The sequence below is a fragment of the Nilaparvata lugens genome, chromosome 9 (genome assembly GCF_014356525.2).
Source record: "Nilaparvata lugens isolate BPH chromosome 9, ASM1435652v1, whole genome shotgun sequence".
Taxonomy (NCBI): domain Eukaryota; kingdom Metazoa; phylum Arthropoda; class Insecta; order Hemiptera; family Delphacidae; genus Nilaparvata; species Nilaparvata lugens.
In genome coordinates this window covers 37844916-37864347 of record NC_052512.1, presented here as the reverse complement: position 1 = coordinate 37864347, position 19432 = coordinate 37844916, and the positions used below count along the sequence as shown (strand labels likewise).

General features: G+C 33.7%; 1 protein-coding gene across 1 annotated transcript in view; it reads right to left on the bottom strand.

The window, feature by feature from the left end:
* The window catches only part of LOC111056657, a 165218-nt gene that overhangs the window by 26800 nt on the left and 118986 nt on the right, over positions 1-19432 (bottom strand). Inside the window, exon 3 of the mRNA XM_039435827.1 lies at positions 6058-6205. Within this exon, the coding sequence (XP_039291761.1) occupies positions 6058-6205 (148 nt within the window). The remainder of the gene's footprint in view (positions 1-6057; positions 6206-19432) is intronic.

Sequence of the window (19432 nt, the reverse complement as noted above, 5' to 3'; positions counted from 1 at the left end):
AAAAGTGATGAGTCATACTTTGAGCAAACGTTGGCATAGTTGTTAGATCTGTCGGATTATTTGTAAGATCCCCATGTGAAAGTACAGGAGAGCTGCAAAATATGAAATATGATCTTCTGTAATATGATATTCCAGGAGCGAGGACTCTGCCGTGTGAAACTGGCCTAACACAACTTTCCTAGCTCAATGAACTGTAAGCCCTATTCTTGAATGAGAATAATTCAGGGGAATAACATAATGACGATTGGCGGCAACATATTTGAAACTACAATCAGACTTCTGTATATCTTCTTCTTCTATACTTATGAAATTCTTATCCCACTGACTCACTGACTTACTGATCACGATTTCTGGAAAACTACAGGATGGATTGCAACAAAACTTGGAATATAGCTTTCTTTGAGAAGAAGCTTTCTGAGAATTGAGTATGTAAATTCTTTTTTTATGCGCAGTTGTAGAAAAAGCTGTTTTTGAGAAAACCGTGAAAAACATAGTTTTTTAGTGATTATCTGACATTTTTCTCAAAAATATTACGAAGCTACTACAATTTTCCCAGAAATGAGACTCATGTCAGTTGATGGGGCTTATAAATAGCTATCCATGGTATAAATTTGAAGAAAATCGTTAGAGCCGTTTTCAAGAAAACCGTGAAAACATGGTTTTTTAGTAATTATCCGCCATTTTGAATTCAATTTTATTGAATTTCCTGTTGTCGAATCCTCATGGTATAAGGACCTTAAGTTTGAAATTTCAAGTCAATCGGTTGATTAGGAATGAAGTTATCGTCTTCACAGACATAAACACATACTACACACATACACACACACAGACCAACACCCAAAAGTCATGTTTTTGGACTCAGGGGACTTTGAAACGTATAGAAGACTTGCAATTAGGGTACCTTAATTTTTTTTGGAAAGCAATACTTTCCTTACCTATGGTAATAGGGCAAGTAAAGTAAAAACAGCTATAACTCCATTGTTTTCGGGTATTTTCGAAAATGAGACTTTAAAGAATTTAGAATCGCTGAATCCAAATCTGAAATCAGAAATCTTCTATCTATATTTTTAAGGAGGTTAGACTTTGAGGAAAAGTGATGAGTCATACTTTGAGCAAACGTCGGCGTGATTGTTAGATCCGTCTGCTTATTTGTGAGATCCCCATGTAAAAACACAGTAGAGCTACAAAATATGAAATATGATCTTCCGTTTGTGTTTGTTTGTGTGTTTATGTTTGAGCTTGGAATTTTTTTTATGAGGTGTCTAAAAATAAGCATTCATGTGATGAATTTTTGTTGTTGTTGTTCTCACTTTGGACAAGCAAAGAATCAATGTAATGATCTCAGGAATCATTCAGATAAACTATTCAGTGTTGCTCAATTAACTTTGCTATAACTATAACATAGCATGTTTTTTGCATGATTTAGTTAAAAAAAAACAACAACAAAATGTAGTTTCGACGTACAACTTTATTTCAATCCCTCATAAGGGGGTGACTTAGGGGTTGTAACCCGAATATTTTAGATCTAAAGCAACGAGCTAATATAGAAAAACCAGAGCGGCTGTTTGTGTGCTTTCAGCGCTCTCAATGTGTTACAAGGCGAACTAAGGGCAGTCATGACAGAGAGAGGCAACAAGAGCCTCTATCTCTATTGCCAGTCTGCTACTGCAGTAATAGATGTGTTTTTGTGAGTTAAATTGACTTCTATAACTAAATATTATCATTATGATATTTATGTTGATGATGATGGTATTGCAAACTTGACTGGAATGAACTATAGACATCAGCTTATATTAAATAAAAAAATAACAAACTAAGGCCGGTATTAGACAGTAATATTTCTGTCATATTATGCAGATCATATGAAATAAGTTGTACGAAATCATATTTTTTCATATCATAGAACTATTACCGGCCTAACATGATCCTAATATAATAATATGTTAGCCGGTATTAGACGGTAATAGTTCTATGATATGAAAAAAATATGATTTCGTACAGCTTATTTCATATGATCTGCATATGACAGAATTAAATTACCGTCTAATACCGGCCACAGAATAGTTTGTTTTTTTTTTACTATCATATTTTGCCTTCTTGTTATGAACTTAGAGTTATGTGGATAGATACCATAAGCTGATATCAAAGAAACGTCTTCATAAACTAGTTTTTTGAATTACTTACTCAAAATAACATAAAAAATAATCCAATCTATAAAATAATAATGTTGCAGTTACGGTATGGCATTTCAACTTACTAGAGTACTTGTACGGCTAAGCAGTATTAACACTGTAACTTAGGCTACATTAATTTCACCAAGGCTTCAAGTAAAGCATTTCAAACAGTTAATTTTATGGATGCAAAACAACTGTAATACATATATTCAAAATTCTCGATAAAAATCCAATGTAGTATATATTAAATATAACTGATTTGCGCCTTGTATTTTATGCAAGTTCCCATTATATCAATAGGACCATTCAAATTTCCCGCCACTTTTTGCCTCTCTCTGTCATGGCTGCCATGTGCCATGTTCAATTCGTAACAGGAATAGCGGCCACTCATCCACTCTATAGTTTACTATATAGCTCGTTGATCTAAAGCCCATTGTGAGGTACATAATATTTCAAAGGCCTCTTCTAAAACAAGGAAGATGACATCAATGAAAATGAATGTTCTATGATACTTGTAACCAAAAAAGCGGCTGATTAAAGTTTTATTTTTTGAAGAAAAAATAAGGGTTTGTGAAACAGATACTTCAAATGTAAACACCCATTGTGTGGAACATCATTTCAAAGACCTTTTCGAAAAAATAAATAAATCATCAATAAAAATGTTCTATGATACTTGCATCAAAAATGGCGGCTGATTGAAACTTTCATTGGCCGCCATTTCGGATTTAAAAATGGCTTTAAAATGATGGATCAAACAATGGGTGTTAATCTGAAATATTCGAGTTACAACACCTTATAAAGGGTTGAAATCCAGTTGTGTGTCGAAAGGTAGAGTATTCGACCAATAACTTATCCTGAAAGTTACATTATTATATCTAAAATAGTCTTCAACTTATTGAAGGGTTCCCATACATATGACTCACTCTGTATATTGAAATATTAAACTTCAATATATAGGTAGGCCTAATCTGTGCTTCATTGTGAAAAAATAAATAAAGAATAGGAAATTGATTTTTAGAATTGGGCCTTGATGGATATTGGCTCTCATGATGCATTCATTCAGTTTTTTTATTCCATTCACAATTCTATCCTTATTGCTGTATCTAAGCGATACTTTCTAAAGGACTCTAAAGAGATAGTTTGAATGGCAAAGTTAGTAACGCAAGACTATTTTGTATTCAAGATTGGAGTTTTCATGTTTCAATTATTGAAAAAATCAATGTCATCATTAACTGAGAAAATTCAGCTGTTGATTATTCTAGTACTACGTTACTAAATTTTAGTTTTAGTGATATTATTTTTCCTTTTAATTGTCTTTTCGTAGATCTTAAGTGTATAAAGTCAAGACTCCACGTCAGCTTACAAGTTCTCTTTTGTCGACGTGTAGCATATTTATGTTATTTGAAAATTATATTTGATATTGTATTTTTTCGTGGAATGAATGATTTGCTTTGATTTGATTAATAGAGTAACACTTGCATTTTTCTGCGTGGAAATTGAAAACTTCATCCCAGAGGACAGATAACTGACAGTTGCTGAGCACAGTTTACACGTGTTCTTTATATTTTAAATGGTGTTAGCATTTGAGTTACGCAATTTTTTAATCACTTGCAGGCACCAGGCTATAAAGGAGCGGACTGAGCATTTTCCCAGAGCGCCAAATTTTTGCTGACGCAAAATGAGGTGGATAATTATCATCAATCTATTTAAATTAAAATTGTTTGTTTCATTCTGATCTATTAACCGAGCGAAGTGAGGTCTAAGATTCAAGTCAACGGTTTGACATTTCTCTTAATGTTTAAATGTTTGAATGTCTAAATGTTTAAATGTTTAAATGTTTAAATGTTTAAATGTTCAAATGTTTAAATGTTTAAATGTTTAAATGTTCAAATGTTCGAATGTTCAAATGTTCAAATGTTTAAATGTTTAAATGTTTAAATGTTTAAATGTTTAAATGTTTAAATGTTTAAATGTTTAAATGTTCAAATGTTCGAATGTTCAAATGTTTAAATGTTTAAATGTTTAAATGTTTAAATGTTTAAATGTTAAATGTTAAATGTTTAAATGTTTAAATGTTAATGTTTAAATGTTTAAATGTTTAAATGTTTAAATGTTTAAATGTTTAAATGTTTAAATTTTAAATGTTTAAATGTTTAAATGTTTAAATGTTTAATGTTTAAATGTTTAAATGTTTAAATGTTAAATGTTAAATGTTCAAATGTTTAAATGTTTAAATGTTCAAATGTTTAAATGTTCAAATGTTTAAATGTTTAAATGTTTAATGTTTAAATGTTTAAATGTTTAAATGTTTAAATGTTTAAATGTTTTAATGTTTAAATGTTTGAATGTTTAAATGTTTAAATGTTTAAATGTTTAAATGTTTAAATGTTTAAATGTTTAAATGTTTAAATGGATTTCACACGTGTGTGAATCAAGTAGAAATGAATGTGTAGAGTTCTGTATTTTTGTATATGAAAGACGTGTTTTCTGTTATTCACTTCATGGAGTAAAAGAATAAGAGAGCATAATTCTATCTTCTCTCTATGGTATAAGTGACATAGATTACTCGCTTTTTCCACAGAAATGTCTCTTATGTAATTAATATGATTTTGCGGAATGCTCCCCCCCATATAAGTCATCCAGGTTCTTGTACTGTACTAAAATACAAGAAAGTGCTACATGAATGGTTGGCATCTTTGAATGACTATCAGTGTGGTAGATTCATCAAATCAATGTTATTATGTGTAACGCCTCGAAATTTATTCACTCTTGTGTGTGCGTAGTGTGTGTGTGTGTGTGAATGTTGATAGTTGAGCTTGATTATTGAAATTAGATAAGTATTATTATTTTTATTAAAATAGTTTTGATATTGTATTGTTCAATACTATTAAATATTATCAGTTATCTATAATAGTAATCTTACTTCTCTGTATCATAGATGAGTTATCTGTGTAAATTAAATTTTAATATACAACACTGACATGTTTTACAAATATTTTCACAATAAAATTTTTATATAAAAACAGTATCATGATGGAAAAAAAGAAAAGAACTTGAGTAGCTTAACAGCTGTGGTTGAAGTTCTACACTATTGTTATTGTACATAATAATATGAACGAGACAGTCATTTGATTTCGATAACTAAAAAAAAAGAATAAGTCTTAGAATAAGTTCGTATGCGAACAGACTGACAGGTCCATGTGAGTACAGTTTCAATATTATTTTGTGAAATAGTTTAAATAATCATCTTTAAAATAGAACATTTAATGAATCAATTGTTTCATAAATCTGATTTTCTTCTTGTGAAACAATAAATCAACTAATTCAATTTCATTACAGTAATAATGAGGGCGCTATTAGATCATTTGCCCAGGGTGCCAGACACCTAAGCCCGGATGGGGGCACTATTAGATCATTTGCCCAGGGTGCCAGTAACTTAAGCCCGGATGGGGGCACTATTAGATCATTTGCCCAGGGCGCCAGTGATCTAAGCCCTGATGGGGCGCTATTAGATCATTTGCCCAGGGCGCCAGTCACCTAAGCCCAGATGGGGGCACTATTAGATCATTTGCCCAGGGCGCCAGTCACCTAAGGCCGGATGGGGGCACTATTAGATCATTTGCCCAGGGCGCCAGTCACCTAAGCCCAGATGGGGGCACTATTAGATCATTTGCCCAGGGCGCCAGTCACCTAAGCCCAGATGGGGGCACTATTAGATCATTTGCCCAGGGCGCCAGTCACCTAGGCCCGGATGGGGGCACTATTAGATCATTTGCCCAGGGCGCCTGTCACCTAAGCCCGGTGCCTGATCACGTGTAACATCCAACATACGATATAATAAACAATACATGGAGTTATCAAGAATACATTAAAAGTTTCTTACCACTTCGATTTTACAATCATATACATCTGCAAACACTTGGATAAAATAATCTGATAGAACCTCTTCTTTGTACTCGTTGTCAACAATAGAATGGATTTCTGTATCATAATTTTCCATATCAGTAGTATCATTTCCACTTTTGACACACCTTTGTTGCAATAAAAAATCACAGAGAAATGAATTACTTGCATGATACCATTAAGGTAAGAAATATATTTCACATGAAGCATGTGAACGTCAATCTTCAAACTTGTTAATGCTTGTAATGCACTTCACATATAGCACTACATCAGGTTAACATTGTGAACTTGATACTCAAATGATACAAATGAGAATAAGAAAACAATCTAATTATAAATAGATTAAAAAAAATTTAAAAAAATAATAAAAATTGAAGTACAATCAAAATGAAAATAACCGATAAAAAGAAAAAACTGGCTTCATGGAGGGTTGTGCTGGATAGTATGAAAGGGGGAGAATTCCTATAGTGGGGTCCATGTTATAATGGAAGTGGAGAAAGATAGGGGAAGAACATTGCCAATCCTCTGTCTTGTCAATGCCTTCTATACGGTATGCCTTCTGGACGGTGTACCAAAATTAAATTCTATAATAGTTAACTATAATTCTATTTTAGTAATTTAAATAATCATAATTGAATTTTGTCAGTTTGTAATTCATAAAAGATTTATATCTTGTATTTTGTTTTGCGAGTTGGCAAAACTGCTGTTGAACAGCTGGACTGTTAGGCTGTATTCACTACTGAAGGTTTCGTCACTCACTAATTCATTGGATTTTGGCATTGTCTGGCCTAAAATATTTGAGAAATGGTTTCTTCTTTTTGTTCATTATTTAATTATCTTCCAACATGAATTAATTTTGCCAAAATGGGCTTCAGCCTTCTTTCATTATTTATTTTTGATTGAGTCCTTTCAAACCCAGTTGGGTAAGTTTAAAACCTTTTTATAAATTTGTTGATTTTGAATTAGCTTGTAGTTCACATGTTCTGGAAAATTCATCCACATTATTTTTGAAATCTAGTAATTTTTCTTCATATTCTGATCATAATTCCGAATTCTTTTTTATTCTCATTTACTAAAGTTAAATTACAGAGAGTTATAATTTTTCTGCTTTCTGACTAGACCTAACCTGTTCAACCGTCCAATGACCTAATTCTCAATTATTCAATCTTTATTATCTTACATCTGCTCTTTCTCACTTTTATAATGTCTCTAAATTTATTTTATTTTCTGGAAATCTCATTCTCAATTCAATATGTACCTTTTCTTTATTTGTTACTGATTTTAGAAATCTCAACAAAGCTATCTTGTTTTAACAAGTAATAATTTTGTATGTAGAATTATCAGATTGTTATTTGTCCATACAGGTTTTTTTTATTTACTTTAAATATGAATAACTTGAAGATAACTTGAAATAAAACCTGCTTGTACAAAAAATTTAACTACTGGATCATGGAATTTAAGTAAACTGGACTAACCATCATGAAGACATAGCAAAGTAATGTTCTTCTTAATTTCGGTGAGCTGCATCATCAAATTTCTATATTTCCTTCAACTACATATTCTCTTCGCAAATTGATAACTTGGAAATCCTTCAAAACATCGAGTGAAATATTTAAATGGGGTAGTGCTACTTCCTATAGTTCATGAACTCCAAATTTAATTCCATAGCAATAGTTTGTAATTCTGTACTTTGTGACATTAATGGTCTCTTGACTCTCTCAAATATCGAATTTTCTTAACCTGATTTCTTTCATGATGTTGAGCTGCTGACATGATCCGCCGACTCTGGGGCTCATTGCATACTTTCTGTTGTTAGCAAGTAGTTTATTATTAAACTGGTTGTAACAACGGTAGCTGATACAGGTTTATTGATGTAATATCAACTGTTCATTCTCGTTTAGAATAATCAACTATATTTTATTAAGGAAGAAATTATATTTTACAATAATTTCATAATGAATTTTTATAATTAAGATGGAATATATTGTTAACCAATTATTAATCCTACATTGTTAAAAGACGATCAGGGAACAGAGCAAAGCGAAAAAGAGATAGCGCTATCCGCTTTGCTGAATGATAGACAAGGACAGAGATACCATTGCTAATTGAACACTGCCATTATAAAGTGGAATGAAGGGTCTTCACCCTTCTTCAAGAGTTAAAAAGGGAAAAATTACATTAGATTAGAGTTCTTTATTTATGTATGTTACAATATTTACTGGCTCATACATTAATATTACAGTATTTTTATTTTATTATTCAATGAGTTTTTCAAAGTATGGAGAATTAATCAATGAGAATAAATATTGAATGCAATTTGAATAACGATAATACAGTATAATATTGTTATGTAGCTCCATAAATCGGCGGTTCTTCAACAAATAATTGTCGATTCTCTGAAAAGGATATAAAATAATATCCTCCCCATCAACACACGATCGGGATGTGGTGGAATAGAGATGTTAAAGTTTTAACTCGAGGTAATGTTAAAATGGAAGAACTTATTCATTGTATTGAGAACTTGATGATTTGAATCTTAGAATGATGGGATGAATGAATTAAATGAATGTGATATTAGAATGAGTAATAGTGAATATAATATTGCATTAATGATCGTAAATAGAGAGATGGAATAAATCTTAAAGGGTGGGATTTAATCAAGATTTCAGGAATTAATTGAGTAATTAATGAGAATAGTAGTTCATCAGTCGTAGAGTGAACATCGTTTTCATTGTTAGTCGTAGTCTTTAGTTCAGTCAGCAAAATTTTGCGTGAGTGAAATAGCATTCGTTAGTGACTCGTGAAACTGGGTCAACGCTCGGAACGGTGATTTCGATATGAAATGAGATCACCAGAAAAACTATCACAATTTTTAACATTGGAGTTTGAAGAAAGTGAAAATATAAATAACTCAGGACAAATGGAGTCGAGTGAAGGAAGTGAAAATATAAATAATTCAGGACAAATGGAGTCGAGTGATAAATATAATGAACTTGAGAAATTACAATTATCTTTCAAGGTGTGGGGCTCAAAACTATTCGAGAAGAGAAAAATATCTAAGGCCGACCACTAGTATTTTCTGGAGCTGTGTTTTGAATTGAAAATTATGACACGAAAAACCAGTGAGAGCAGTGAAGTGGCAGCTGACAAAACGAGGAAAGATGTGAGACTCAGCAAGATTGAGGAAAAAATTGAGAAGCTAACATCAAACTTCCCAATTCCAACACCAATCCAAAATAAGCCAACCTACGCCGAAACGGTTCAACTACCCAAGAAGAAGGAAGAAAAGAAGCCAGGAGTAACTGCCGAGGACCAATACCCAAGGAAAAAACTGTTTTGATTAAACTGAAGAACGTCCAGGGCACAGAGACAGAAATAAGTAACAACCTGAAAAAATTTTTGAAAAAAACTGTTTCCAATGAGAACTCATTGAAAATAAAAAAAGCGATTAATGTGCGGGGTGGGGGAGTGCTTCTAGTGATGGACTCTAGTGTGGCCAAAATAAAATTTTTGGTGAGTCTACACTAAGAAATGCTGAATTTGAGGTAAGTGAGCCACATAAAATACGACCCAGATTGGTAATTTATAATGTCCCTCCCGAGCTGAGTAAGGAAGAATTAGTCAACGAAGTTTATAATAGGAATCTGCAAGATTCAATGCAGATCGAGCAATTCAAAAATTCATTCAAGCCCATTTTCAAGATTGGTCCACAAGACAAAAATCAGATTAATTGGGTGGTGGAATGTGTAGCAGATATAAGGAACAGACTCGAAAATATGAGGGAAGTATATATAGATTGGTGTTGGAGCAACGAAGAAAGGACTACGTGTCTGTTAGTAGATGCCAGAGCTGCCAACCATTAAATCATATTGGCCGTCACTGTAATCACCAATGCAGCCACACATGCAGCCACTGTGCAACAACTGGTCATCAAATCAAGGCGGGTCCAAATAAAAACAAAAAATAAGTATATGCTAATTGCAAAATACAAAAAAATCCAGCAAACCACAAAGTTAGAGACAAAACCTGTCCAGAATATGAAAAAGCATTGAGGAAACTAGTTGAAAAGACCGACTAAGAGTAGTAAAAACTTTCTTCATAATACCGTGCAACGCTTCAGTAAACAAAAAGTTTCCATTGGAGCACAAAATAATATGAATAATACCTCTAGTAGAAATATATGTGAGATGCTTAACAAATTGAAAAATTTCAATATGACTGTAAAAACCCCAAAAAGTATAACTTATCTTGTTTATAATTATGTAGAATATGTAGATTTAGTTATTCCTTTTGCATGCAAGGGAGGCAACAGCATACTGTTATCTAAGGGGCTCTCAAAATTTTTAAAATGCTCGAAAATTGATCTGAATGAATGGCAACAACTTACTAACACTGAAGCAGAGTATATAAAAGTTTTCTCTGGAAAATCTAATTGTCATGTATTCATTATAGAAACAAGCGAACAAGCTCATTAGAAATTCAATTATACACTTGCTCTTCTGAACAGTTGTAACTTAGTTAATTACCCCTTAATAGTAGGAATTGATATTTTCAACAATGCAATCCAAGATATACCGGCAATAAGTATGTTGAGTTCTGTATTGGAGAATGAAGCCCTACGTTTTGTATTTTGCAATCAAGGAATTGGAATTATCAATTACTTAGAAATACCAAGTCAATATAATGCTAATGCTACAGAGTATCCTGCTGGATTTTTCGAGGGTGTGTCAAAGTACGAGAGATATGTTAATACATTGATAGACCTTCATAGCCTCCTTGAAAAGGCTGATACTGAAAATGCTAAAATCTACAAGCAGATTCTCAATGGTATGTGTCATGACGTGACAAGTAGAGCGATTGATGGAGTAAAAAGAAAAGATATGAACATATTTTATAATGAAATGAAAAAATTTCTATTAAAAACAAACACTCTATACCGAATGGGATACAGTCTAGAAGAAGGAGGCAAATATGTTGAATTCTTAGAAGAGGAGAATGAGTTCAAAACAACTGAAAAATACATTTTAGTCACTAGAGATACAGAGCTCATGCTAGATGGCGAGCTAATAAGTAGAATTAATAAAATTCACATCAACAAGACCAGATTCCCACAAATCAGTTGAATAGAAGGAGTGCCTGGTTGTGGAAAATCTACGTATATAATACGAAAGCACTCTCCAGGAAAAGATTTAGTTTTAACTCAAACTAGAGCAAGCATAAAGGATATAAGAGATTCAGTCTCAGCACAATACGCCAGTCATAACACACCTATCCAGCTTAGAACAGACTACAGGACAGTAGCATCATATATGATCAATAATACAGGCAAAAAATATGAAAAAGTATACATTGATGAGGGGCTAATGATGCATACGGGTTACATTGGCTTTATTGCAGAATTAAGTGGAGCAGTGAAAATAATAGTTGTGGGTGACTCTAACCAGATTCCATATATAGAGAGATTACAAGTAGTTACCAAGTGGAACAAAATTTTAGATTTCTGTGAGCCGGAAGAATATATAACAGTAACTAAGCGGTGTTCAGTGGATGTCTGTTTTGCCCTTAAATCATTCTACCCAGGAATCAGCATAAAGAACGCCCAAGTGAGATCAATACTTCCAACTTTCAAAAACGGCGAAACTCATCAGCTGAAGGAAGATACTCTAATCCTTACAATCACACAAAAGGAGAAGAAAATTCCCACTGATCGCAATCAGGAATATAAGTCCCAAAGAATTAACACAATTCACGAAGCGCAGGGCAGGGGCTCACATCAAAGGATGTAGTGTTAGTGAGGATTGACACAAGAGACAATAGAATTTACAACAGTGTATCACATGCTATTGTCGCAATATTAAGGCATACAGAAAGCTTCAGATATCTTACAACAGGCTACAATGATACAGTACAGAATATTATTGATGGAGTGAAGGACAGGACAGAAAAAGAGCTTTTGGTATAAAACAGAAAAAACTTAGAAGGAGAAGCCAATACTAAACATTGTAAAATTGATGAATAATCTGGTAGAAGAGCTTGACTCGGTAGATATAAATTATATTGCAACTCTGGATCCTAAATATGTGTTTGATTGCTTGGTACAGTTCAACCTGAGAATAATCAGTTTCAATATCAGAAGTTACAACAAGAATGTTGACGAGTTCCTGATCCAATTAGAGGACTTGACTGTATTAACAGAATGCTGGATTTCTTGCAATACAACTCCACGCATAATAAGTAACTACAAAGGACAGGACAGAAAAAGAGCTTTTGGTATGAAACAGAAAAAACTTAGAAGGAGAAGCCAATACTAAACATTGTAAAATTGATGAATAATCTGGTAGAAGAGCTTGACTCGGTAGATATAAATTATATTGCAACTCTGGATCCTAAATATGTGTTTGATTGCTTGGTACAGTTCAACCTGAGAATAATCAGTTTCAATATCAGAAGTTACAACAAGAATGTTGACGAGTTCCTGATCCAATTAGAGGACTTGACTGTATTAACAGAATGCTGGATTTCTTGCAATACAACTCCACGCATAATAAGTAACTACAATCTATATGCAACAGAGAAGAATCATCTACAGAATGATGGAGTTATTGTATACATTAAAACTGATATTAACGTTGAAGTTGAGGAGCCAAAAATTTGACACGCCAACTGTTTAAATCTCCGCCTCGAAACTCGAAGAAGTATATTTGTCATTACTGCAATATATAGGTCACCTTCCAACCCAGATTTGACAGAATTCATCAACGGTATGAGACATCTGTTCGAGGGATCAAGTCAACATTCCCATGTAGTTGTAGGAGACTTCAATATTAACACCATGGAACCAAACAAGCATCGTCAACTGCATGATTATGAGAACTTACTCAGTGAATTTGGTTTTGCTCACTGTATCAAACAGCCTACTCGCGTCCACGACAACACCGCTACATGCTTGGATCACATTTTAGTGAATTTCAAAAAAGACCTGATGCCAATAGTTTTTCAAAACTCAATAACAGACCACTACATCACTATTCTAGGAATAAGAAGCAACAAAGATATTGATAATGCAGAGAAGAAGCAAAACAGAGAAGTCTTCAACAAAGTCAAGTTTTCATCACTGCTTGTGGAAGGAACATGGGACTCCATTCACATGCAGGATAGTACTGAAGGCGCATTGAAAGAGTTTGTCACTCTATTGAATAAGCACGTGAAAGAATGTGAGAAAGCTTACTTCGTTCCACATAGAAAGAAGAAAATCAAGCCATGGATATCAGTGGGAATAATAACATCAATAAGGAGAAGAGATAAACTTCACAAACAATTTAGAAATAATACATCAAACTTGCAACTACACCAATGTTACAGGAAATTCAGAAACCTATCAACTAGAGTTATAGAAGAAGCAGAAAAACAATATTTTTCCCACATGTTTGGAAACTTAAGAGATGCATAGCAGACATGGAAGGTGATACGTGGAATAAATGGAGTTCAGAGACCAACAACACAAATCAAAAAACTGGATGTACAAGGAAGAGAATTGAAACTGGGAGAGAATGATGAAGACATTGCAAAAGTCTTCAACGAATTCTTCAAAGATATTGGATCTGAACTCGCACAAAATATATTAAACAATCAACAACCTGCAGACGAACCCACTGTTACAAACACTAGAGTATGTGAGACAATATTTTTTACACCTGTAGATGAAGAAGAAATTATAAAGATAATCAGCAGTCTCAAATTAGACAGCGCACCAGGGCCAGATAACTTTAGACTAGGTTTGATAGAGATTGCGAAAGAGCGAGACGTAGGATGTTTAGTCTACTCAATCTGTTCAGGAGGTTCGGCAATATTTCTGTTAAAAATGACTACTTAAATTCAGTAAGACAGTATAAATATTTGTGTAAAGAGAGAAAGCAAGAGTATTACGATAAGGTCAATAATAAATTTCGAAGTGTGAATAACTCGAAGGACTTCTGGGATCTTATAAAAGATTTCAGAAGTAGCCGTCCGACTCAAATCATTCCTATAAAATCTGATATGTGGATCAATTATTTTTCAAATCTATTTACTCCTGTTAGATTCAGTGAACCAGTTTTGTATGCAGAGCCTTGGGTTGGAATGGAATCTCTAGATAAAGAACTAGAAATGATTGAATTAGATGCTGTACTTACTAAAATGAGTAACAATAAAGCTCCTGGATAGGATAGAATTGTAGCTCATTTTTATAAAAAAGCCCCGGAGAGTTTCAAAATATTGCTCTTAAGAGCATTCAACAATATTATAGCTCACGGAGGAATCCCAGAATCTTTCAAAAGAGCGATTATTTTTCCTCTTCATAAAAAAGGAGATCCTGCTATTGTTTCTAATTATAGGGGCATCTCGTGTATGGATATTGTGACAAAACTTTTCATGGGCATAATGTGCAATAGATTATGCAAGTAGGAGCAAACCAGGGGTATTATAAAAGAATGTCAGGCAGGCTTCCGTTCTGGTTACTCGACTGTCGATAACATATTTGTTCTCCATAGCATTGTTGATTATTTTTTACAAGTTAAAAAAAGAAAACTATACGGCTTTTTCATCGATTTCAAAGGAGCATATGACAATATTGATAGGAATGCGTTATTTTTCAGATTATATGAAATAGGCCTATCTAGTAAATTTATAAATATTTTAAAGGGGATTTATAGCGATAATAGGTGTAGAATTTGGTGTAACAGTGGTAGAGGATTGTCGGCCGAATTTGCAATAAATAGCGGCGTAAAACAAGGCTGTTTAGCCTCGCCCATTTTATTCTCCCTATTCATACATGATCTTTGTGATTATATAGGTGGAGGAGTATCTGTGGGAAACCTAGATTTGAATGGGCTCATGTATGCTGACGATGTCGTTATATTAGCCGATACCCCGATTCTTATGCAAAAAATGATAAATAGATTAAGAAGTTATTGCATTAAGTGGAACTTAGTTGTAAATATGGAAAAATCTAAAATTGTTGTCTTCCGGAAAGGTGGTAAACTTAGAAGAAGTGAAAAATGGTTCTATGGAGATGAGATTGTGGAGGTTGTGAATCAGTATAAATATTTGGGGGTAATATTCACGTCCTCTCTGTCACTGAAAAGGCATTGGGATGATAGGATAACAGCGGCGAGATATGGTATAAATAGTATGTGGAGAAGCCTAATCCAGAATGAGACAGCTCCCCTTTCAGCCAAGTGGCATGTTTTTAGTGCGGCATGTAAGTCTACAGTTACATATGCAGCGCAAGTGTGGGGCTACTTGCACAGTGACCGAGTAGAAAAATTTCAAAAGTATTTCATGAAAAGATTATTTGGCCTCCCCAAAAATACCCCTGACTATGTGATCTATTTAGAGTGCGGTATGGAGCTGATGTGGATCTACACTTTGAGAATTCATATTAATTATATCAACAAAGTATTCAATTTGTCAGAGAGTCGATATCCACGTAGAATAGCGTATGAATTCTTTATCAGGAAATGCGGTTGGTATAAGGTTTGGCTGAGTCTCTGTCAGCGCTATGATATAAGCATAGAATGGTCTGATAGCACAATTCAAGTAGACAGATGGTTGAATTCCATGAATCAAATGCTACTAGAAGTGAAGCAGAGAACTTGTATTGCATGGAGAGAGCGAGCTGATCAGTCAGTATATCATAGTATGTACTCTTCTTTACTGGTAGACTTAGGAGATCGCACGTATTTGAATGACTCTTACAAGAGGAGTTTCATAAATATAATTTTTAGAGCGAGAGCTTCCAAGCTGCCGCTAAATTTCAGACCAGACAGGAAGGAGAATAGGCATATATGTTCCTTATGTAACAGTAGAGAGCCTGAGAGTTTGGTCCACTTCATGGGTAAATGTAAAGTACTGGGGGCTATAAGACAGACTTGGTTTCGTTACACATATATAAGTGAAGATACAATGATTAGTTATTTGAATGGTAGAGATTGGTACCACCTTGTTGGGTATCTTAGGGATGCTCTGCGGTATAGGCAATGGTTGGTCAGGGAATTCAATAGCTAAGATTGCTTGATATTTTATTTTCTATACTAAAAAATTACTTTTAATTTACGTACTGGAAACTTAATTTGCTTGTAAGTTGAATGGTCAGATTAGATTAATTTACGTTTTTCCACTCAAATAGGCTTGATAATGTTTGATTCAAACAAGAAATTGCATTATAATTATTATCATTTGTCTAAAACATACTCTATTTAGCCATGTTATATTATCTAAATCAACAATTTTTCTTAGTGTAAGTTACATGACAATAATTTATATTAGTGTAGTATTCAATTTGACCATGACAGTATAGATGGGAATAAACAGTAGCTGAGGAAAATAAAATAAAATCAAAGCTTTCTTTTGGCTAGACCAGCCAGTGTTGGAAGTAGAACGTTTCATTTCTGGGGATGAGATAAGAATCGATGCAGCGATACTGTTATAGTTTGATTATCTAAGTTGTGAAAAATACCGTACGCTTAAATCTGGTCTGTGTTGAGAATCGAATTGAAGAATAAAATTGATTAGCAAGACGAAGGTCAAAACTCAAAGATAAGGTAGTTATTGAAAGTGTATTATAGAGTAAACAACTCGACTGACGGCTTCTGCCAAGTCTATGATGATTTTTGTAGAATAAAATTTTTTGGTACTGTACTTATTCCTTTGAAAGACATTGTGAATTGTTTTTTGCATTATTATGTATTTGCTTTGTTCAAATAAATCATCTTTCTATTCTATTCTATTCTATAACTTTAGACCAGAGCTCTTCCAACAGAACAGTATAGCTCTTGCTAGACCATTAACACTAATTGCCAATAAAATCCTAGGAGAAGGTACCTTTCCTCAGTGTTTGAAGGAAGTTATTATATGCCCAATTTTTGAAGCAGGGGACAAGAAAGATTTGAACTGTTATAGACCAATATCACTTTCAAATATATTAGCAAAATTTTTAGAAATGTATCAAATCAAGACTTATTAACTTCCTTGAAAAGAAACATATTTTATCTCCAAATCAATATGGCTTCAAAACAAACTGTAGTACCAATGATGCAATCCACAATGTCATTTCACAAATAACAGGAAAAATCAACTGTCAGGAGAAACCACTGACAATTTTCCTGGACCTGAAAAAAGCATTCAATACCAATGATATTCTGCTGGAGAGACTCCACAACTATGGAATCAGAGGAGTGGCATGGGATCTATTCAAAAGCTACTTGTCAAACCGGACCCAGAGTGTCAATCAATGGACAAAGAAGCAGCAAGCTCGAAGTTGAATATGGAGTACCGCAAGGTACAGTCCTTGGTCCAATACTCTCCTTGATTTATATAAATCCTCTGTGCAGTATGGAAATTGAAGGCAATATCACCACCTTTGCAGATGACACAGTTCTTTTGTTTACAGGACCAACGTGGCCAATAGCATAGAGTAAAGCTGAAACTGGATTACAGAAAATCTCACATTGGCTAAATCAGAATCTGCTCACTCTTAACTATGACAAGACCCACTTTCTAACTTTCTCAGCTACACAACATGGACAGCCCACAGAAAACCTTCTAACAGTCAACTTTTCCAACACCACGGCATTCACTATCCACAGAAAACCAACAATAAAATACCTCGGCATCATACTAGATTCTCTTCTACGTTGGGATCATCATATAGATTGCCTCTGCAAGAAGTTGAGAAAAAAATATTCAAGTTCAAAATGCTGAGGACAATAATTATAGACGAGAAGTGCATGAAGATGGTCTACTATTCCTTAGTTCAGTCTTTGCTTACCTATGGAATTGTAGGATGGGGAGGAACAAACTACGTTCACCTCGACCCCCTATCAACCAATATTGCCAATACATAATTGTCTCTTTTATAGCCATACTTTCCAGATAAATAGCTTTTTTCTTCTTTTGAGCAGGGCTCAGTTTTTTTTGAAAAATATGCTACTGGATGAAGCTCATTATTTTCTTTTGGTTGTTTCAGTACAGCTCCAAATCCCTCTCCACTGGCATCGGTGAAAATGAATACTGGTTTTTCATAATCATAAATTTGTAATACGGGACTAGAACATAAGTATTTGTTCACGTTTTGGAAAGCTTTATCACATGTCTCTGACCAGATAAAAGGTATGTCCTTCCTCAGTAGATTGTGCTGTAAAGGTTCTAGAACTTTCACTGCATTCTCTATGTATTTATAATAGACATTTATTTTGACCTTAGACTGGCGTACATTCTTCTTGGTTTTCGGTTGTTTGTCTCTTTTCAATTGCTTTGAGATTGTCAGTGAGTGGACGGACTGAGTTATTTTCAATTATGTGTCCCAAATATTTAATTGAACTCCTTGCAAAGTTACATTTTTCCAATTTCAGCTTGAACCCTTCTTTATAAACCGCATCAAGTACGAGGTTTATATGTTTCAAGTGTCCCTCAAATGTCTTTGAAAATATTAAAATATCATCAATGTGGCAAGTACAAAAATCTGTCAACTTATTTTTTGTAAAGTGTTACCCAATATTCTTTGAAAAATTGCAGGCGCGGTCTTCAAACCAAATGGTATCCGTAACCATTGATAATGGCCTTCGTGGGTCACAAATGCAGTTTTCATTCTGTCTTCTTTTTTTATTGGTATTGTCCAGAATGCTGAATTAACATCAAGTACTGTGTACCATTTACAATTACCAGCCTTCACTGTTATATCTTCTATTCTTGGGAATGGTTGTGGCTCTGGCATTACAATTTTGTTCAGTTCCCGGAAGTCATAGCCGTGATTTTTTTTTCTTCTCGTTTGAAGGCAAGTGTAACAGGAGATGCAAAGTGTGAAGTTGGATATTCAATCAATCCTGCCTCTAAAAGTTTTGAAATTTGTTGTTCTATTTCTTTTTTATCTGGGATACACGTTCTGTATGGCTTCTTAATAATATATCTATCTTCTGAAAGTTTGATTTCTGCCTCTGCATGTTTTACCTCACCTACATCATATTTGTGTTTTGCAAATAGTGATTCATAACCTTCAATCAGCCTTGTTATTGTTTGTCTCTTTTCAGTATCAAGATAATTCAGATTGCTTTCCATATTTACAGAGAAGACAGATGACTCATAATTCAATCTTTCAACATCTGTTTTGTCATCAACCTTCTGTAAAATTTCTAAATTTTCATTCTGTATCAATTTGAACTTTTTTATTGCATCCAATCCAAGAAGTAAGTCATAAGAGAAATTATTGTTCTTCACAACATATACATCTAATATTTCTTCGATTTTATTGATTTTCATTGGAATTTTAGCCCGGCGATTTGTAAAATTCACACCACTAATAGTTCGAAAAAGGTTATGGT